The sequence below is a fragment of the Dermacentor albipictus genome, chromosome 4 (assembly GCF_038994185.2).
Source record: "Dermacentor albipictus isolate Rhodes 1998 colony chromosome 4, USDA_Dalb.pri_finalv2, whole genome shotgun sequence".
Classification (NCBI taxonomy): domain Eukaryota; kingdom Metazoa; phylum Arthropoda; class Arachnida; order Ixodida; family Ixodidae; genus Dermacentor; species Dermacentor albipictus.
Window position 1 is genome coordinate 165,402,998 of NC_091824.1, and position 19,302 is coordinate 165,422,299.

At 49.9% G+C, this 19,302-nt stretch overlaps 1 protein-coding gene and 1 long non-coding RNA gene across 8 annotated transcripts in view; one reads left to right on the forward strand and one right to left on the reverse strand.

Annotated features, from left to right (window-relative positions):
* Positions 1-19,302, reverse strand: part of pnt (ETS transcription factor pointed) — a 196,753-nt gene that overhangs the window by 31,582 nt on the left and 145,869 nt on the right. For 6 of the 7 annotated variants that reach the window (XM_065429325.2, XM_065429324.2, XM_065429326.2 and 3 more), the window contains 2 exons: positions 11,798-11,914; positions 7,791-7,991 (listed from right to left, as the gene is read on the reverse strand). In XM_065429325.2, the coding sequence (XP_065285397.1) occupies positions 7,791-7,991; positions 11,798-11,914 (318 nt within the window). Of the gene's footprint in view, positions 1-7,790; positions 7,992-11,797; positions 11,915-12,398; positions 12,559-19,302 lie in introns of those variants that run through there. The other variant, XM_065429330.1, reaches the window with a different exon arrangement.
* LOC135899949 (uncharacterized) overlaps positions 1-19,302 on the forward strand; it is a 43,485-nt gene that overhangs the window by 14,296 nt on the left and 9,887 nt on the right. The window lies entirely within an intron of this gene.

Consider the following 19,302-nt stretch of genomic DNA (forward strand, 5'->3'; position numbering starts at 1 on the left):
TCAGTGGCGGCATGCGAGCCAATGATGAAGAGCGATACGAATGGATCGGCAAAAAAAAAAGCAAATCATGTCTCGGGTATCAAATTTTAGTACTCAATTTCGACCGTGGTCAGGCGGTAAGTGTCAGGTGGGTAGTCAAGTAATAATACGCATAGGTATGTAGCTTCTTCGACCGTGGCCGCACCCTCGAAATGCCCATTTCGTAAAAGCTAAGCCTTGCCAACTGGTGAGCTGTTCTATAGGGCAATCGATTGCCATGTGGTCATTTTGTCACCTGTCTCGCGCAACGGGGAACGATATAGGCGAGCAGAGCGATAGCTCCAAAAGAGCTGCGAGAGGGAGATTGCGCATCGCTTGTGCTACGGAAGGTCCTTCCAATTAGGCGCTTCGTAACGAGAATCACGAAAACGCCACGCGCTATGCGGGCTCAGGGCCAGCTGCGCCGGGGCAAGCGGACTCTTTCCAAGAGAAAATCGAGGAGAGAGAGACAGGGCTTGAAAACGTGACGTGACAGCGAAATGGCGCGCGCGCCTTTGAACGCTACAGGCGAGTTCGTGTGCATCACACATAAAGAGTGAGGAGGGTCCTCCTTGTCTGCCCGACAGCGAAGACACGTTGCCAAGCATTTGGCATAGCGCTCGGAGAGATGCGGCTCGGCCAAACGAGTGCCTTTATTTAAACCACCGCTGCCTAACGCAGTCAGTGCATCAAGGACATCCAACGGGAGACTCGGAAATCGGAGAGAGTGGCGTGGAGCGGAGAGGCAAAGAGAGGGCGGAGGGGCGACCCAAAAAAGAAAGCAGAGCCCGCTTCGGCCGCGCGGCGCAAATCACGGTGATCCGCGGCTGCGGCCGCCCAGCACGTGCGGCGGCAGGCGTTCGCTACCTTGGCAGCGTGCACGGCGAGCGCTGAAAACACCTTGGGCAGCGGCGATCGGTGGCCGAAAGACAGCAGTGCGGAACAGCGTCGCCTCCCCCGCCCGGCCTTGAAACCGGCAGTGGGCTTGGCGCCCGAGACCCCAAGCAAGAAAGGGAAAGCGTAAAGCGTGTTGCTTTTTTCGGAACGCAACGCGCGGCTGAAAAATTGGAGAAAGAATGTCAGGGATATTGCCAAGGTCGATTACTCTCCGTTTCCCGGGCGGAGTGACGGGAAGGAGGTCTTGTATAACGGGGCCATTAACGCGACAGCGGTTGCTCGCGCACGGATATCCTTGCTACTGAAGCCCGCGATAGTGACTAGCAGTGAACTGGAAGTTTACGTTCGGCCGGGCGACTGTTCCTCCATTAAACCTGCTTTGTTGCCTGAAGAGAAATATCTACGCTATATCGAATATTGCCCGTTGATGGCGGCCTTGATGCTCCACCTCTCAAGCGGACTTTCGGCCAAGATCTCGCGCTATGGAGCCGAAAGATGAAGGTATCTTCAGCAAACATTCAAGATACAGGACAAGCGCGGTTAACGAAGTAGCGTTTCCATGACTGCAGTTTATTGAAGTACCGTCATAGTCAACACACATGCGACGTCAACCTGGCGCGGCCCGGCTGTCCGCCACTTGTATATCAGCACTCCTGAGAACACGACGATTCGAAGTATTTGATGCGACAGAAAGATGATGACGCGGTTGTTCTTTTTTTTTTTCTTCTTCTTTTGTCACGTTTCTTTAATTAAAGGGGCTGTTTTAGAGTATCCATGGGGACAAAGAAGTGTGTAAATGGTAAGAAACTACATGAAGGTACAAAAATACTCGCGGCATTCTGCATGTAGAGGTAAACAAACAACTCGCAGTGATCTTCGGCCGCTCCGGGGTTTCCACACGCTTATTCCCTGCCAGGTGGATGGAAGGGAGGCATATTAAAAAACGTTTAAGTGCGGCAACAATTCACGCGTGCTGCCAGGCGATATCGCCGAAGGCCTCTGGGAGGGGGGGTGGACGCCCGGCAAGACAGCGAGCCTGGAGCGTTACGTAAGCTGCTGCACTCTCTCTCTCTTCCTTCCGAGAGAAAACAGCATTTGCGCCTAATGATACGCGCAAAAAAGAGAAGCATTATACTCGCGCTCCCTGTCCGCTGCGTGTGGCGGCTCAGGGTCGCCGTTTTCTAACGAGCGCCGCCGCTGCCGCGTAGTCCTTGGATCGGTGCGCGGTCTCAGGACGGCCGATCGCGCACCGCTCCCCGCGCTCTCTCAGCAAAGTTCAAGTTCTCTGTGTCACGCGACCGCTCGGCCCCGAAACGCCGCGGGCGCCCGCTACAATGTGTGTCAGGTTCACGATCACGGCGGAGCAGTGCTTCGCAAGAGCGCACTGTTTAGTGGGGCAGTCCCTCGGCTTCCGCCCATTGCTGCTCACCGCTTTCTTCTGGCTGACACCGCTATTCCACCTTACACATCTGCGGTTCCTCCTTGAAGAACCGTCTTGCGTAGTCAGGATCATCATTACATCATCAGGAAAAGGAACTTACGCAGAGCTTTTTATGCTAGGCGCCAGCACAGCATCTCACCATCATCGATCTACTGCCAATATCTGACACCACAAACCAAATTTGCGGATTTTGAGTGCGATGCATTATATATCTTGGTTAACTCCGCTTGTTAGGTTCGACTAGAGTATCAACTCGCCATTATTCCTCCGTCTATGCTTCGTATTTGCATCACTCTGCTTCATCTATATTTCCACCGGCTCCTGTTTCCGCGCTTCTGCCATGTTGAGTAGTTTGCTTATCTTGCACACGCAGTCAATACTTTTCCTTTAGCAACAATGATTTTGTAGCTACGAAACTTTCTTAGTGATTTCCTTTTCTTTTTTTCGTTCGTGGAGCCCGCTTGGTCCAGCCAAGAGAGAGGGGACAGCTGAGTGGGGTACCTTATTTTTTATGTCCATATTGGAGTATTCAAAACTTCATACAAGCACCATCTTGGAATTCTCACGTTATAACGTGGATCGACGAGGCCCGCACGTAGTGAGCGTGTGCGTGCGTGTTTGTGTGTGTTACGCGCCCGCTTCTGCCTCCTAGCGGCCATCACGAAAAAAAAAGAAAGAAAACGCTAACACGCTGATTGATTCCAGCCGGTCCCCTCTGGTATCTAAGGGAGATGTAGACGCAGCTCCCGCTGGCAGGCGACGACGTGTAACAACACGTCGGCTCCTTGTCTCCGCCGCGTCGTCGGCAGCGATATGGCAGCACTCCCGCAGGAGGGGTCATCAATCCTCATTCGGCGGTCGTCCGTACGAATGGCGGCGCGTCGGCCAGAAGCGCGGCACCCCTTTGAGCACCGCCGATCGCGCGGGTGTTCTTAAACTGCAACAATGGGCTCGGCTCAGCGAGCGACGGCGCCAGGCGGCAGTTTTGGGCAGTCTCGGTGCGCAGACCTCGACGACAAGTGTCGGAGGCGTCAAGGTTGCCCATTTGAGGCTTTGTTTCGTCCACTTCACTCGCCCGGCTGGGTGGCTCGCCGCCGCCGCGCAAGAGCCTTCAATAGCGGTGGCGGCGGCGGCGGCTCGGTTTTCTTCTTAAAAAATCAGTTTCAGCACAACCCTGGTAAAACGTGCTGTTCGTTCGGCGGCGCCGCGCAATCTTCTTGCGTTTTCCTCTCTTATTCTGCACCGGGCGTCCTTGGGGTAGCTGACCGGAGTGCTGCTGAACAGACGGCATCTGGCCTGAGCGTAGCGGAGGGTTGGCAAGCTTCACTGATTGCTTGTGTTACCGGAAAGAAATGTCGCCCGAACGTGAACATAAATATCAGCAGCAACCAACGGCAACAAAAGCACGAGCAAATATTATGCCTTTCTTTTAAATAAAAGAACCCTTGTAAACGACAATTAAGTAATTAATATATGGACATCAGGAGTTTTCAGTGCACCTTGCTTAATTAAATGCAGCAGAAACTCCTATTGCTACGCAAGTATATCTGTTTTATCCGCTTTATTTCTAATTCTCAACTTATATATAGCATGCCTTTGTTGTCCTAAGGGCAAGACGTTCCGCTTTCAAGTCTGCCTTGAACACGGCCCCGTCAAAGTGTCACTCAGTACAGACAACGTGCACATCCATAATTCGCACACGTAGACCAAAATAAGCGCAGGAAACAGAACGTCGCTCCCCAAGAAGCGAAGTGTCAGCAGGAGGGGGGGTGGACAAGCTTTCGCAAAGGTGCGCGGCGCCTCATTATCCCACCACCGTGTACGCAGTGCAATCTTCTTGTCTGCGGAACCAGATACTTTTCTTCTCTCTTGCATGCAAGCCCCTAGGAACGTCGCCGGAACAAAGGGCCACACACGTCGGTTGGGCGACGGGCGAGAAAACTCGAGACTCTTTGGACACGTGCCATTGCTTCATTTCGGCGCCAACATACGCGCGCGGGGCTATTTACTTATTACGTGAAGCTCAATTTTCAAAAGTGACAATAGTTTTGGTGCTCCCTGTATATACGAAGTGATTGCGCAAGAGAACTGCTCTTGCCGGTCACACAATAGCGCTCCCCTCGCCTAATAGCAGGTCGTGAGTGCCGCATGCGCATCTGCTCGCCTAAGCACACCTGATACACGTCTCGTGCATACCTGCCGCGATGGCTCAGGGGGCTACGGTTGCACGCCTGAGCTCGACGTCGCAGGTTCTACTCCCGGCCGCGGCAGCCGCATTCCGATGTAAGGTGGATTGCGAAAGCCTAAAGAGCCACAGGTGGTAAAAAATCCACCTGGGACCCCCGGCGTCACTAATAGCGCACTTTCCATGGTGCTTCGGAATGTTAGGCATCTCAATTTAATTTAAAGATATCGTGCCTTTCACGTTAAATTGTCGCTAGTCCCTGTGAGGAAAGGCTAGCTGGTAAAGCCGTTGTTCCTTTGTACATCTCTCACATTCACTGGTCTTCTCCTTTTTTTTTTTTCCTCTGTGCTTTGCGTAGTAAGCGCCCACATTTTAGACTGCAATATTTTCGGGATCGGCCCAGACTTTTGTTGGTATAGCTAGATAGCCGGAAAGAAAACTGGTCTAACAATGCTAAGAACGTTATTCGCATTAATATTCTTTACTTATTGAGCCATATGAAACCAGTGCTCTGATGATTTCAAGCCAAAGCTAAGCCTCTAGCATGGGCTTTGCCAGCAGCCTACACATTCCCTCCGTTATGCGACTTAGGCGGTCTTTAATTGCACGCTGCCTACACCCTCGGCAGCAGCGAACGCCCCAAGAACGCGGAGCTCCTTATCTGACGAACCAGTCCGTCTCCAGCGAACGGAAGTTTCTGCAAACAGACCGCTTATCAACGGCAAGCATGAGTCAATTTTGGCGACACGCACACATGAGTCCCCGCGTGTCAGCGTACACTGGGCTAGAGCCACTGCTCGCAAGGGTTTATCTTTCGAGGCCAGAAACGACGCCATCCTTCAAGATGCATTGGACGTCGTGTTACTTTGGGAACATTGCGCTTCTGTTAAAATCGCTGCAGGCAGAAAATGGCACAGCACGCGAACTTTACTCATGGGAATAAGCCAGGCACAATTAGAACGTAGCCGGAGTCTGCACTGGTCAATGAGAGACCCCGATAAAGCGCATTTTGTTTCATTGTCGATACAGACAATACAACCCTCACTGAAGGACGTATACATATACACAAAAAAACACTTCGCACGTAAGCACAGCAGTCTAAATACCTTAGCAAGTGCTTCTTTTGTTTGTTTGCTGTTTTTTTTCTCAGTGGGATGTGGTATTTCGTGAAATCGCGCACGTGACCAGTACTTTTGCTATGCCGTGAAGCAGCGCGCCCGTAGCACCGCGGTTGCTCAATGTATTTATTGCATACTGATAATGTAAGCACTCGCACTGCGAAGGGATTCGAAGCGTTAGAAGTGCCTAACGAAATGCTGATAGCCCCTCCGTTAAGGCATAACGGCATACGTTTGGTAAAAAAAGACACGTCAAGCGAGCATGACGTGGCTCGGTAAGGACACCGTTAACTGGTTGAAGTTCGTAATCGAGCATTTGCCCGAATGGTTTTCGGTATTCAACATAGTGGTCGCAACCGCTGGAGGACTGCACAAAGAAAGCCCAAATCACATGGCGGCGTATAAAGGCGTATAAGGTGAAGAAACGCTGCACGTTGTTAGGTTTTAAACTACCTTACAATAAATGATGCGACACCATCACCTCGGAACAAGAGCATGACGCCAAGCACGCTAAGCAAGATCTTGGCAGCAGCGGAGCGAACGCCGCGAAGCCCAGTGAAGGCTTCTCGCATAGCGCTGGTGACGCCCACCCTACACGAGCGCGCGCCCTCGCCGCGGGGCGCCATGTATGAGTCACCGAGGCACTCGGTCGCGTCGCATGACCGGACCGAAGCCGCGTAAGCACGCACGCGCGCGCTCAAACCTGCCCCACCAGTCAGTCTCGCCGCGGCTTCTTTCTTCCTACACTTGAGCTCGATCACGGCGAGGGTTGCATATGCACACAAGGGTGGCTATGTGCGCGCGCTCTCCGTCGGACCGTCCCCTACCTGGCATCGCCCGCCCCGGGGCGAGGCGTATTTACTCTCCGGGTGGGCGGCGCCGCGATATCGAGAAACACCCCTGCGAAACGGCGGCGGTGGTGCGCCTAGCAATAGGCTACCCTTGCCGCAGGAGCCAATACAATTTGCCTTCACTGCCTACTCGTACCTTAACAGAGAAGCACCTGCCTTTCTCATTACCCAGTCTTAGAAAATATGCTAGGAAGGCTTTAGTGCCACGTGGGTGCGCACTCTTCCGACATTCCCCTTCTTCAATTTTGCTTTTCTTCAGGCGTTCAAATATGAACTAGAAAAGTGCACCGATCGTACAGCTCAGATCTCTCCTTCGAAGAAAGGAAAAAGAAAATAATGAAAATGAGGCATCCCGAAAGCAACGCTCAACAGGAGAAAAGCCCAAGCACGAGGACAACGTTGTAATCTATTTTTTTTTTTTAAAGAAATAAGAAAGTCACACTGTCGGGAGCATCAACTTCTCTCTCACCCGATATTTATAAGACTGCAGTAACTGCCTATTCTTCAACGCTTAATTAACCGAAAAAGCTCCGAAATTACGGTAACGTTACGAAGTTTTAAGTCTTCGTACAGCACCGGATACGAACGATGCATCCATGGAAATCTACAACTCACGTATCAGCCACATATGATTGGCTAAAACGTAACGCAATGTCACCTTGCGAGCAGTTTCGTATATTTTGCCCAGTTGCAGAGAGAAAGAGCTCTTTAGAATCAACGGATTCTGACAGAATCACTGTGCACTCGTTATTGGGTTTCGCCAAGAAAGCGCAGCTACACTCTAACCACCCCACCTCACTCTTCGTGTTCTGCTTAATAGTACTTCCAGCTATCCCTTAATAAAAAGATTTTGATAATCATCATTATTTAAAAGTAAAGAGGTTTGCCGGTGTAAAAGTGTTCGCCGACATGCTGTATACTTTACATGGTTGCAGAAGGTGTTGACAACGGCCACATACCAAGCTCCATAGCTTTGCGGAGAGTCCCAGTATAACGGTCTAATAAAACTCGTCAGAGTACTTTTATTTGTAATGAGGATCTCGAATCACTGTTCGAAACATGTACGCAGGGAAGTGTCTTCGCAGTTTTAGTCACCTTTAGAAGCCCGTCGCCGCTGTCGGCAATCAACGCTATAACGTTTCTCTCAACTTCTCCGTTCAGCTGAGTCACGTCTGTAGTACAGCGGATGCAGTGCCTTCCAGATCTCGTTACCTCTGCCAGTACTAATGCAAATGCTGCGGCATGACCGACTTGGTGAGAAATAAGCAATGGTGGAATACCTTTTTGCAGAATGTCCAGGTGCTCCCAGAGGATGTCGCCCATGAACGGTGGGAACCTGGTAAGGAAGGACTCCTTGCCGAGTGCGCACATGTCCTTGCCCTTCATGGCGAAGCTGGGCATGTTGACGCCTTCCAAGCTGAACTCGCGGATCGCCCAACCCAGCCAGTGCGCCACGTCCATCTCCGTCCACTGCCGGGGGTCTGGCACGAGAGAAAGAAAGCGACAAATGAAAACACCCTTGCAAGCGTAGGCAAATGCTTGAAGGTGTAAGTCATGGATTGAGAAGACAAAGCTTACGAAGGAAAATGTTATCGGCGATGTGACGGAGACGTAATAATTCCAAGCTTTGTGGCTAAAGAAGACACAATGTGTAACACAATCCAGCAGCCTGTGCGAGTCCGAGTAAGCGTTCAGATAGTCTGCACTTTCCCGATCTCACTAAACACAGCCTTCCTGAGGCTCTGCCCACGCCACCTATGGTATAGGCGATGCGCCCACCGTTATGGAGGGACGAAAAATGCGCCACAAACTGATAAATCTGTCGGAGCTCAAAGCTTACACTACTCCGTATCTAAACTGGCAGCGATATTTCACTGGCCTCTATACCATATATAGTATATTTGCGAGAATCAAATCATTAAGAAAGCGAATTTGTTCCTCCGGCCTGCAATTCCCATCGTCCCAAGAAACATTTGATGTTTCGGTTATGGCGCCATTAGAATGCGTTGCACCGCCTGCGCGGTCTTAAGGACTACCATAGGCACGCACGCTCACTCGCTCGTCCATCGATGGCCACGACCAGCTGAAGTGATCTAGGAGCCGAAGAACTTCGTTCGATGGAGAGGCCGCAAAGTAGGGAAAGCGGCAAAATAAGCGAACGAAAATCGCGGCCACGTGTGTTTCAATAGGAACCCCCAGCACGTGAGAAGGATCGCTGGTTCCACCGCACCGACTGACTCACCGGTCGGACTGCGAGTACTGCTCGACGAGGATTTCGGCTCGGGAGCCAACCATGCGTCTCCATTTATACCGATTTCCGATATTCGGCCCCATCGTCCTTCAAACAAGCGTGATGTTTCTTCTGTGTGTCGGATACTTCTTCTGAACGCTTCCGACGTACGCTGACTCAATCCTGTGCGCTGGAGGCTCTGCTCGCTGCTCTTCTTTCGCATTCTTGGTTCTTCGCTACTAACTACATCACGCCCCTACGCCCAACGCTGCCAGGAAGCTTTTTCTTGTCTGTGCCTTATCCCAAGGACCACCGACGTTGCAGTGAATACGAACGCACGCATTGCCACTCTTTTCTTGTCTGCAGGAGTGTGCGCAGTGACCGGGCGCGTATATATGCTTGCTAAAGGCAATTTTATTGCTTCATGCTGTTCTGTGATTCGGTGCAGGGAAGAAATGACCTCCTAAATGCGCGCCACAAAGTAACCCAACACTGTTCAAGAAAAAAAGAAGCAGTAGAAAGGACACAAAGTGGTTGGCAAGACACGAGCGGCGTAAGCACGTTACCGATCGAGGAACTGCCACCGGCGAACATACTTGCACCCATTGCACCCCCAACGTTCAATTCCAGGCAGCAAACGAGCAATTTCCGTTACGGAGCCCTCCGGCTCTACCGACTTCCAGTGGCCAAAACAATTTGTGTTGACAAAAATGGGCAAGAACATCATAATCGTAACGAGACTGTTACTCCCTCTCTCTCGTCCCATTTCCCTTGCACGGAGTAAAGAAAGGACGAGCGCTACTGTTACTACGAGTGGTAAGGGTGTCTCTTAGTCCAACTATATTCGCAGGTCAATAAATAGAGCAGTGATGACGTCTACACTAAGATAAAGAAGAAGAAAAAAGGGGGCGGCGACGAAACAATATTTGCACTGTGTGAAAAACAGCATTTTGCAATTTAAGTTCATCTCTTTTGCAATACTTTTCGTCTAGCACAAGTGTTTGTCGTGCAGTAGCTGTATACCGCCGCGTTCCTATCTGTGCCTAACCATGCTGACGACGAAGACGACGACCCCAAGCGTGCGAGTGAAGTGCTAGAGAGGAAGACTGAACTTAGCCCTTGTTCTAATTATCTCCCATTAAATACAGCTCTCCGCAGTTTTCAACAGTGAGCCGCGACAGCATTGAGTAGGCACATAATAAAATTTCTCAATGTTCTTGCATGTGACTGCTGCAGCTGAGACTTAATATTCTCAAAAGCTCTCGTCGTCTTCTTCATACTGTAGATAATTACTAGCTAACCCTGATTTGTCGACAGCAAGCGCTCAAGTAGGTGAACTTCCCATGCATCATCGAGCTAAAAAAGGGCACTAGCTGCACCTAAGGACTGTCGTCCCAGAACAGTGCGCAGGAGACGCAGCAAGACTGCTAGCGTGCAACGATGAGAAGAAGAAGAAAGCATGTCGATTCGCCAACAGGTCGGTGCTAAGACGGGAAACAAAAAAGCAACACCTCTTCCTTGCCAGTCGCCCTGCGCTTTGCCTGTTTGGGTCCGCATTTTTCTTTGTCCATCGCATTCGATCGCTCGCTCACAGCGAAGGAGGTCGAAACAAAAATTCCGCCACGCGCTGCGTTTTGGAGGACACGCTCACAAAGCCGCCTTCGGTCGACGACCGCGAGCAGCCCGAGCACGCACTCATAACGCGAAACCCACGTTACCACTCAAATGTGAGGTGTGCGCCATTTGCATGGCGATGCTTGTGAGTGCTGCCAAAAAAGAGGGGTAAGGAGGAGGAGGTCTCTAACCAGGGCGCAACACGTGACATCCGCCGGACATGCCCCAGAATACTACGGCTCGGAGGGGAACTGCGATTCACCTGTCACACAAGGGATATCCTGCCCCACACAACCACGCTTCGGCCCGCGATGGGGGAGCAACGCCCGCACCTCGCCCTATGGCCTCGCCCCCGCCAGGCCGCGTGCAACCACAGCACAATGGACAGAGGGACACCCTCCGCCCGTGCCGACCCTTCCAAGCCAATCCCTGCCAGCGACGCCACTGGCACGTGTGTGTCTGTGAATATAAACGGGTCACCAGACGTACCACACACGGCATAAGCGCTCGTCACCACAGCCACAATCGCGTCGATCATGGTGGGGCTGCTCTTTTTCCACGCAGACCTATAATACAGTTCGTTGCTGCAGTTCAGTGCAGTGCCGAGTGGAAGATTTCGTCAGAGACGTGTACGATCAGCATACAGAACACTCAATACTACACAACGCAGCGCTACATTTAGACTCCGCCATCTTCGTCTTCTCACAAATAAAAATCGACAGTGCACGTTCACGTACGAAAGCGCGGCCTGGAGAGACGTGTCAGGCTATGCCACTCATTGTTGGAGGCACGTGCTTGTCAACTTCTCGCTTTTCAGCCTGTGTACTGGCGCACATAACTTGCCGGATCCAGCGTAGGTCTCCCGCCGAGCCATCTCCGATTGCGTGACGCGGCCGCTTCTATGCTTTCAGCGCATCTTTCGGTTCAGGACGCGTCTCGAGGAGAACTCGACGAGAGGGCGCGTATCGCTTCGCACGTGCCCACGGCGCGCGCGCAGGTGTGAATTTTTGAATAATTGTCTTCCCTGCGCTTGCTTGTGCGGAGCATAGATAGGGTGGCGCGTGCCGTCAAAGCGGCGAGAATATCCTGCTACTTTGCAAGAGCGCGAACATTGTGACAGCTTGTCCGTACTTATACTATACGTACAACTAATCCCATGACGGTGGTTGTCAACGTTTGTAAATCGCAATATTTTCGCACGCACTAGCAGTCATTTACCTACTCTATACACAGGTTGTGCATGGGTGTATGTGCAATATGCTTAGGTATACTTCGTACCCGTGAAAGGCTTCAGGGAGGCGTAGTTTAATTATTGTCATTGTGCACTGCCGCCAGCCTCTTGAGTACAACGTATGTCGAGTTCGAGAAAAAGCGATCGACAGAACAGGAAACGCAAGATGTTTACAAATCGCAAAATACTCTATAACTGCACGGTCGGCTCACCTTTGGGAATGTTGAGCGTCTCTCGCTCCTTCTCCCAACTGCTGAAGCTAGCAGTTAAGGCTTGCGTCATCTTCTGGTTGGTCCCAGGAGTAAGAGGAGGCACTTGCGTTGGAAGTTCTGCAAGGAGCAACAGTGCGGGCAAGTTCAGTACACGAGTGTGCAGCGACCAGAAAACAGTGCAATTAAAGTTCGCAATGCGGAACCCGTTTAAACCCGCCAAAAAAATTAAGCCTACGGGAAACCGCTTAGGAGGGCTCCAATCCTCGGCCAATTAATTAAAACTTTTCACTGCTTGTTCTGGAGAGATCAGCTCTGCACGTCCTAGCAGCTCTATTTGACCGAACGGAGCATTTTAAATTCTCTGGTGAGCAAAATATAATTTCTTTGAACATCAATAACGTGAGATCTACAGCACGAAACGCAGGAAGATATAGTAAGAAAATAAACTGGAATGGTGTTGGCCGTAATCGTAAGTCACAAACAAACGATTGCGATATTTCCAACAGTGTCTTCAATCTATCGATGCGTGAACATGCAGTACTAGCACAGATAATTATAATTTACTAAACTATGTGGTCTAGAAAAAGCAAACGAGACGTACTCTGCATCCCACATGCCGCAGCCGGTGCCGGAAAGATTTTGAGCAAGATGGCGGTCGAAAATGAATAAAAGAAGTAGATTGGCCGATCGGTGCTGATATCACTGTTGTTCCAAAGCGTGGGACACAACAGATCAGCGCGCGCGGTGATCGCGGGTGGCGTGGCTAACTCGGGGTTACACGAGAAAGACGGGCCGCATCCTTTCTTTCGCGAACATTGAAGGGAGAGGATTCTTTTCTTTCTTTTTTTCTTTCACGGCTCACTTTCCAAGGAGCAACCCACCTCGAACAGTTTTGAAAACGTTCCCTCGCGTCGCTGATTGGCCAGCGGCAGTGGCGCGAGTACGCGGTTGGTCGGCTTGACGAGGAAGTTGCCGAACCGCGCCAACGAACAGCGGGCGCTCTGGAGATCGCGATAAGGCTGCACGCGCTCGAACTTAGCTAGTGGATCGGACGTGCGTCACTACACGCGCGGCGCGTTACAGAACAGGCCGAGTGGAAAGCTCGATTCTTCGTGCCGCCGGAGCCGTTCCCGGGTGAGTATTACAGTGGAGAAAAAAGCGATGGGAAAGAGGCGCTGCAGCAGTTAGCCAGAAGAACGAACTACGCGGATCGCCTCGCAAGGCGGCAGTTCCGGCCTACTTTCTTTATTTACTTACTTATTGCTGCCGCACGTAAGCAGAGAGAAGACCGAAAAGAAACGCTTTCAACTATGAATCACGCCCGATGGGTTCTCGTCACCGACGAGGCAGCATGTGGGGCTCCTGAGAGCAAATTTTGATCGATATGCGACATGAAAACAATCTACAATGAAAATTATTTGATTGAAAGATGCAACCATAAAAATATGAGCAAATACAGCCAGGCAATATAGGTGTTACCGAATAGTGCCTCTTGTGTAAAAGTATCGGGGCTGCAGAATTTTTCTTCTTTGTGTGCCCTCCTTACGTCCAGCAAATAGCAAAACCCTTAAACGCTTTTAAGGGAAGCAGTGTTGGGGCATTAAGGATACCAGCACAGCGCAGACGACCAAACCGCTGCAAAATTTTGTAAGGCGGCTTCTCGGCAAAGCCCTCTTTTACGACGCACTATCTTCTACGAACTACTTGGGGAACGCACACTTCACATTCTTGTTGCCGATTTGCAGAATACTAAACCGGAAATTAAATTCTGTCACAACTCCCCAGCACAGTTTCTGTAGAACGAAGCTGTAGTCTAAGCATATAGTTATATACATAGTGCCACATATAAACATGTCCCCCCCACCGCAGGTGGATAAGCAGCCAATGACTATTGGGAGCCGAACCCGTCGATATTATGCCCTAGCTTATGGATGCCACATGGCAATATACCTAGAATGACCGATAGTTTTTTTATTTGAGCAGAGCTTTGCAGGACAGCCAGCCCACGTGATATACCCTACGTGGTGTTGCAGCGGGCGGGCTCAGCCCGCGGCGCTTTCCGAATATCCATTCGCTGCAGAGCACCCCGTGCACGGACCTCATATGCGTCAACAACGCAAAACAACGTCAACAACGCACTGTGATCAATAGTTGCAGTTCCTGCATGATGCCATAGGAGGCATAGTGCATGTGTTAGTTAACGGTGTCGCCTCGAGTCGCCGTCCTATCTCAACAAGAACTCGCGTCTCGTCGTTAAGCGTCGTAGATATACCGCGTATATATAGCTTAGCCCAACCCAAGAGCGCATGCCCGGTTGAAACACAAGATCGTTCGCAATATTTGGCGACGTGAAAACGCGCGCATATGCATGGTTACCTATATAGCTGGTTCTCTAAGCCAATATGCTAGTCTGGACAAATAGGGACAAACATAAACGCACAATATCTCTCCCCCACTCCGAACAAAAAACACGCACGCGCGCGCGGGGGGGAACTTAATATAGTAAGTGCAGCCTCTGTCAATTTCTAGCTTACTAAGTGTTCGAACCCAGGTTAAGGATAATCAGTGTCCAACGGCTACAGTCACCACAACGTAACATTAAATTATTTTAAATAATTCCGCAAACCACAAGAAAAAATTATTACCCCCGAATCAAATCAAACAACAAATTTTCGCTTGTGCGCATAAAAAGGATCCCATAGCTCACCATATTTCTACAACATATAAACATGTCCGAAATCGTAAAAAGTGCTCAAACGTTTGAAGCGAGGACATCCGCATCAATATCCTGTCGCGAACCACGCACCGTTGCGACCATTTGCGACACCGCGAGTAAAGTGCGGGAAAATGAACAAAGGATGCTGGCGCCATGGCAGCATAGTCGCCGAGGACGTTCCGCTTCGGCTTCCCGTCATGCAGCAAGCGCTACGTCAGATTCATATTGCCGGCACGACTGCACGCAATACAAACTGCCAATACTATGGAGAGGCTATAGCTTATAATTTACTGCACTTCGTGCCTTTTGTAAAGCTACATCGAATAAATTAATACCCAAGATGCGGACTTTGGCGCAGGAATTGCATCAGAGCAAGAATTGTCGAAAGTGTGTACGGAGTATATGCTATGATATGCTGAAATTAGCGTAACAAAATCGTTTAGCGCTTCTTTGCGCTTCATATCAAACAGTTTAAGGTCAGAGCGTGCCAACTTTACTCGGAGGGACACTATACGGCTCACGTACACCGGATTCCCTGGTATTCTATATACACTGCCCAACTAATGACTCCTTTCGAAAAAAACCGGTCAAATATAGCCTCGCTTGAATTGCGCAGTTAACCAGGATGTGCCTAAAACCATGCCAAAGGGCCCATACAGACGGAGTCAGAAGCTTAAGCGGAAACGAAAGAACTGAAATCCGTCCTCAGCAAAAGCGCATATAAGGACCATCATTGAATGTGTTGCACGCTGACGTACACGCGAATGGGATGCGCTAGCACTGAGCATCACTAGTCAAAACTGGTCAGCAGTCGGTTTCGTTCACGAAACAAAGCCTGTTAATTGCGGATGCGCCCAGCCGCACCTATATTATCCACGCCTGAGCGATCTCGATAACCACCACTTACCGAAACGGGGATTGCCTGCCAGCGTGAACGGGAACAAGTGTGCGTGAAATCATGCAGATTGTTCCATTTTCCGTGTTACCCGCTGGTTAATTTGACATGGTCGTGTGACTGTTGCTCACTGTTAAGTCTTCCTGGGTGTACTTTCCGGCGCCTGGCAGGATTAAACCACTATATAGCAGCTGAGATGACACCGGGAGATAAAGATTCAATTAACTTCGAAACAACCAGGAACCGCAAATGCGCGCTCCACGTGCACCTATTTCTCCCGTATGCAAATTGACGCAAAGGTAGTTTTTGCGTAACATACAGCAATCAGCAGCAAAAGAAAAAAAAAACGACACTTAACTGCTTCACTACATGATTTTCCGAAGCAAGCATTCAGAACGCGGCACCGTCCTCGGCGTGAACAACGCGTAGATTGTGTGAGTATTGTTTTCAGTGCTGCAGAATAATCGAGCGAACAGACGGCATTTGGTGAAATAGGCTCCAGCTGACAGTATCGACACAAGCCGTCTTCCTGTTCCTTCCAGTTGTTTGCGGCGCATTCGAGAAAGAAGAACAGTGGTGCGGTGAACACGCGCTGGCGGGGAACACGTGCCATCGGGGCACACGAGGAAAAACGAAGATGTGTGGAACTCACAGAAAACGATGTTCTTTGGAACTGCAAACCAGATTCTTGTTTAGCTGTTCGTCTGTAGGGCACATGTTCGCCCAACATAAACAATTTAACTTAAGTACGTTCCTTGAAGTATGTTTTGCCATTTTTGCGAGTGCTCAATAACCGGGAATATTCACGAACTACCGCCGCTGGTCGGATGTGGCGAAATTCACAGCCGAACGTATTAGCTAGTCAAAGCGACGGCTATACTTCCTACTCCGTGAGCCCAAAGACATGATAAGACAAAAAAAACGCTTTTGTAGTGGCAAATAGGAAATCATCGCAACTTGCCTGGGAACGACGACAAAAACGTGGTAGCAGGAAATATCCATGGCTGTGCGGAGGCAACAGACACGCGTGCCATCTTAAGACAACTGGCCTGTGGAGGCAGTGGCGCAGCCAGGAATTTTTTTCGGTGTAGTGCTCAAGCGCTCGCAATTGACCGGGGTAGGAGGTGAGAGGCAGGCGGGTATTGTCGCACGGGGTTTTACGCCCGGTGTCCGAGCACAAAACAATTTTCGGGGTCACTTGGCGGCACCTTCCATCTCTACTGCAGATTCAGTACCAGGAAATACTAAGCTGCCTCATTGACTTTTGTCATTCGGCGATGTCGGTGTTAATCTTAATATGCGTGGCGCGTTCAAAGACGGAATGATGAAAGGCTTCATGACCTTTCCCAAACTTTGAGCTGTGTTTTCGGCGTTCGCGGCTAGCTATCAGCTTTTGAAGCGCATTCTTTACTGATAACACTTCAAAGGCTACCGCGGTAGTCTACCTTCTCACCGGGCGAAAAGAAAAGGGCGCGCGGCGACCCTTTCCTCCTCTCTGGCTTGTGCGATTCGGCGCGACCCTTCTTGAAAATATTGTTGTCGCGTGCTGAGGAACGATTTCGAGATGTTTTAGCTCGTGTATTTTGTGAAATTTACAGTGTCGTTTCATACAAGTTTGTCAGGGAACCAATGTGTAGCCTTTCGTTCCATCGGTAACTACAGTACCCGGAAATATCTCCTGGGGGCGCAAGCATGTGACGCACATTATCACCCGCGGTGTGTGTATACGCGTTGTGAACTATTTTGTGTACACCGCTTTTAGTTCAACGAAGAGCACCGGCGTTTGTGTATTTCCAGGAAATTGAAAATCTGCTCACTGTCTGATCGCTTGGCGTATACGGACTAACACATAAGGCTCGTGTACGGCCAGCCTAAGGCAACCACGAAACATCTAAGCGGCAGGCGCTATCAAATATTTGTGATACACTGGCATCGTTCTCACGCATTTAAAGCCTAGTAGACTTGAAATCACTATACGTCTACGCATGCCCCTTGCATGACGCTGATATGGAGCTGCTCAACACAGCGATCATTGCTGTTGGTGAAGCTATCTGCTTCGGCATTCTCCTTTTTGCCCTGTAAAGCCGTAATATCCTATAGGGATCGTATAAAGAGAATGCGACGGCTATTTTTGAGGACAAAATTTCCGTAATACGGGTGTGTGCGTCGTAGAGAAGGGGACGAACACAACCGAAATAAAGAAATCGGTTACCATCCTCTTTCTCAAAAAGAAAGAAAGAAGAAAGAAAACGGGCTAACGCCGCAATACGACCTTGCATAGCCACGTCGCACAACCTTTATATATCTATAAACGTTGATGTCGCATGCTTGGACCTCTTGAACCATGCGATATATTGAACAAAGATATCTGTAATCCAGAATTTACCACTGCTTTGGACGCTCACGCTGTTCGTAAACGGTCGCTTTGCTGGACAACTATAATTCACACTCTAAGGTACGCTGTTATTACTAACCAAAACTATTTTATTGATGGGTAGAAATCTCGTCCACCGAACCAAGTATTCACCCAATGTAATCTGCAGCGAACAGTTTGTACGCTTGTCTGAGTATAACAGCACGACGTCTATAGTAGCAAAACGGTACCCACAAGTTACGATCGTCGCGTATTATTTATTTCTCCTAAAATGCAGCTCAGAACTAAAGGAGACTACTGCAATAAGGCCCCATTAGTGAATGGAATTTTCAGAAATACACAATTGATCTCCGGGGGTGATTGCAGGCTATAACACGCCCACACATCGCGCTGCGTGCTCCGTCCGCCTCAGCGCCAGTAGAAACTCCGGCCATGACGACTTAAACCACTTCAGTACGATTCACAGAACCATTTTCCACATAGAAGACGCCACGTCATACTAAATAGACTGCACGAGCGCGAAAACAAACGCCGTAAACTACCGACGAGCGTATACTTGGCATACAAGACTCGCCGAAGCCACCATGCCGACTGCCCATAGATGGCACCACTGCGTAGCAACATGGTGGCACCCACAGTTGTCGGGGAAAACGGGAGTAACTGGGCGGTTAATTGGTCCTGAAAGGACGCTTTCATCCCTCAAAGGACTAAATGCATGCATGTGCATGCCGTGTGCGAATTTCGATGAGTAAGCGTTTAGTCCCTGGTCGGAAAGAGAGCAACGGGAGGACGAAGGACAACAGTTATTCCACATGCACTTCACTGTTTTCGTCCGTGTCGTGGAGTGACGCGGCTATAAAACGCTATAAATATCGTACAGTGCCAAGTTCGTGCACTGTATATTGAATTACATGCAAAGCAGCACTTTGAACGTTGTATCGCGTAGTTTCGCGCTACTGTGTGAATTTTCTTTTTTCAATTTTTTTTCCTCTTCTTCTTCTTTCTCCTTTTATTCCCTTTACCCCTTTCCCCAGCACAGGGTAGCCAGCCGGTACTTACACTGGCTAACCTCCCTGTCTTTCCTCTCCTTTGTCTCCTCCTCCTTGCCTCTTCGTTAGGAAATTGAGTGAAATTTAAAAGCCGGAATGTGAAGAGCATACCCTTCGTGCGCACACCATAAGTGAGCGATGCACATTAAACGCACAAGTCATTGATAGACTGCTAGATTTTCTTGGTCAATAGTACCTAAGTTCCTCCCGTTCCGAGGAGATTATACGAACTTAACTGATGTGTAGCTCAAATGGCACACGCTAGGCCTTCTCTGTCGTCTTGGGTGCCCCGTTTGAGCTCGCTACGCGTATACATCGCGTAGTGCCACAGTTTAAATCTCCCTAAGAATAGTCGGGCAGCTTTCTTTATGGTTGCAAGTACACTCAACGTTAGACTCTCCCCGCATAGCATACACAAAATGCCGAGTGGCTTTTATATTGTTGCACCTGCGTTCCGACGCTTAACCGTGT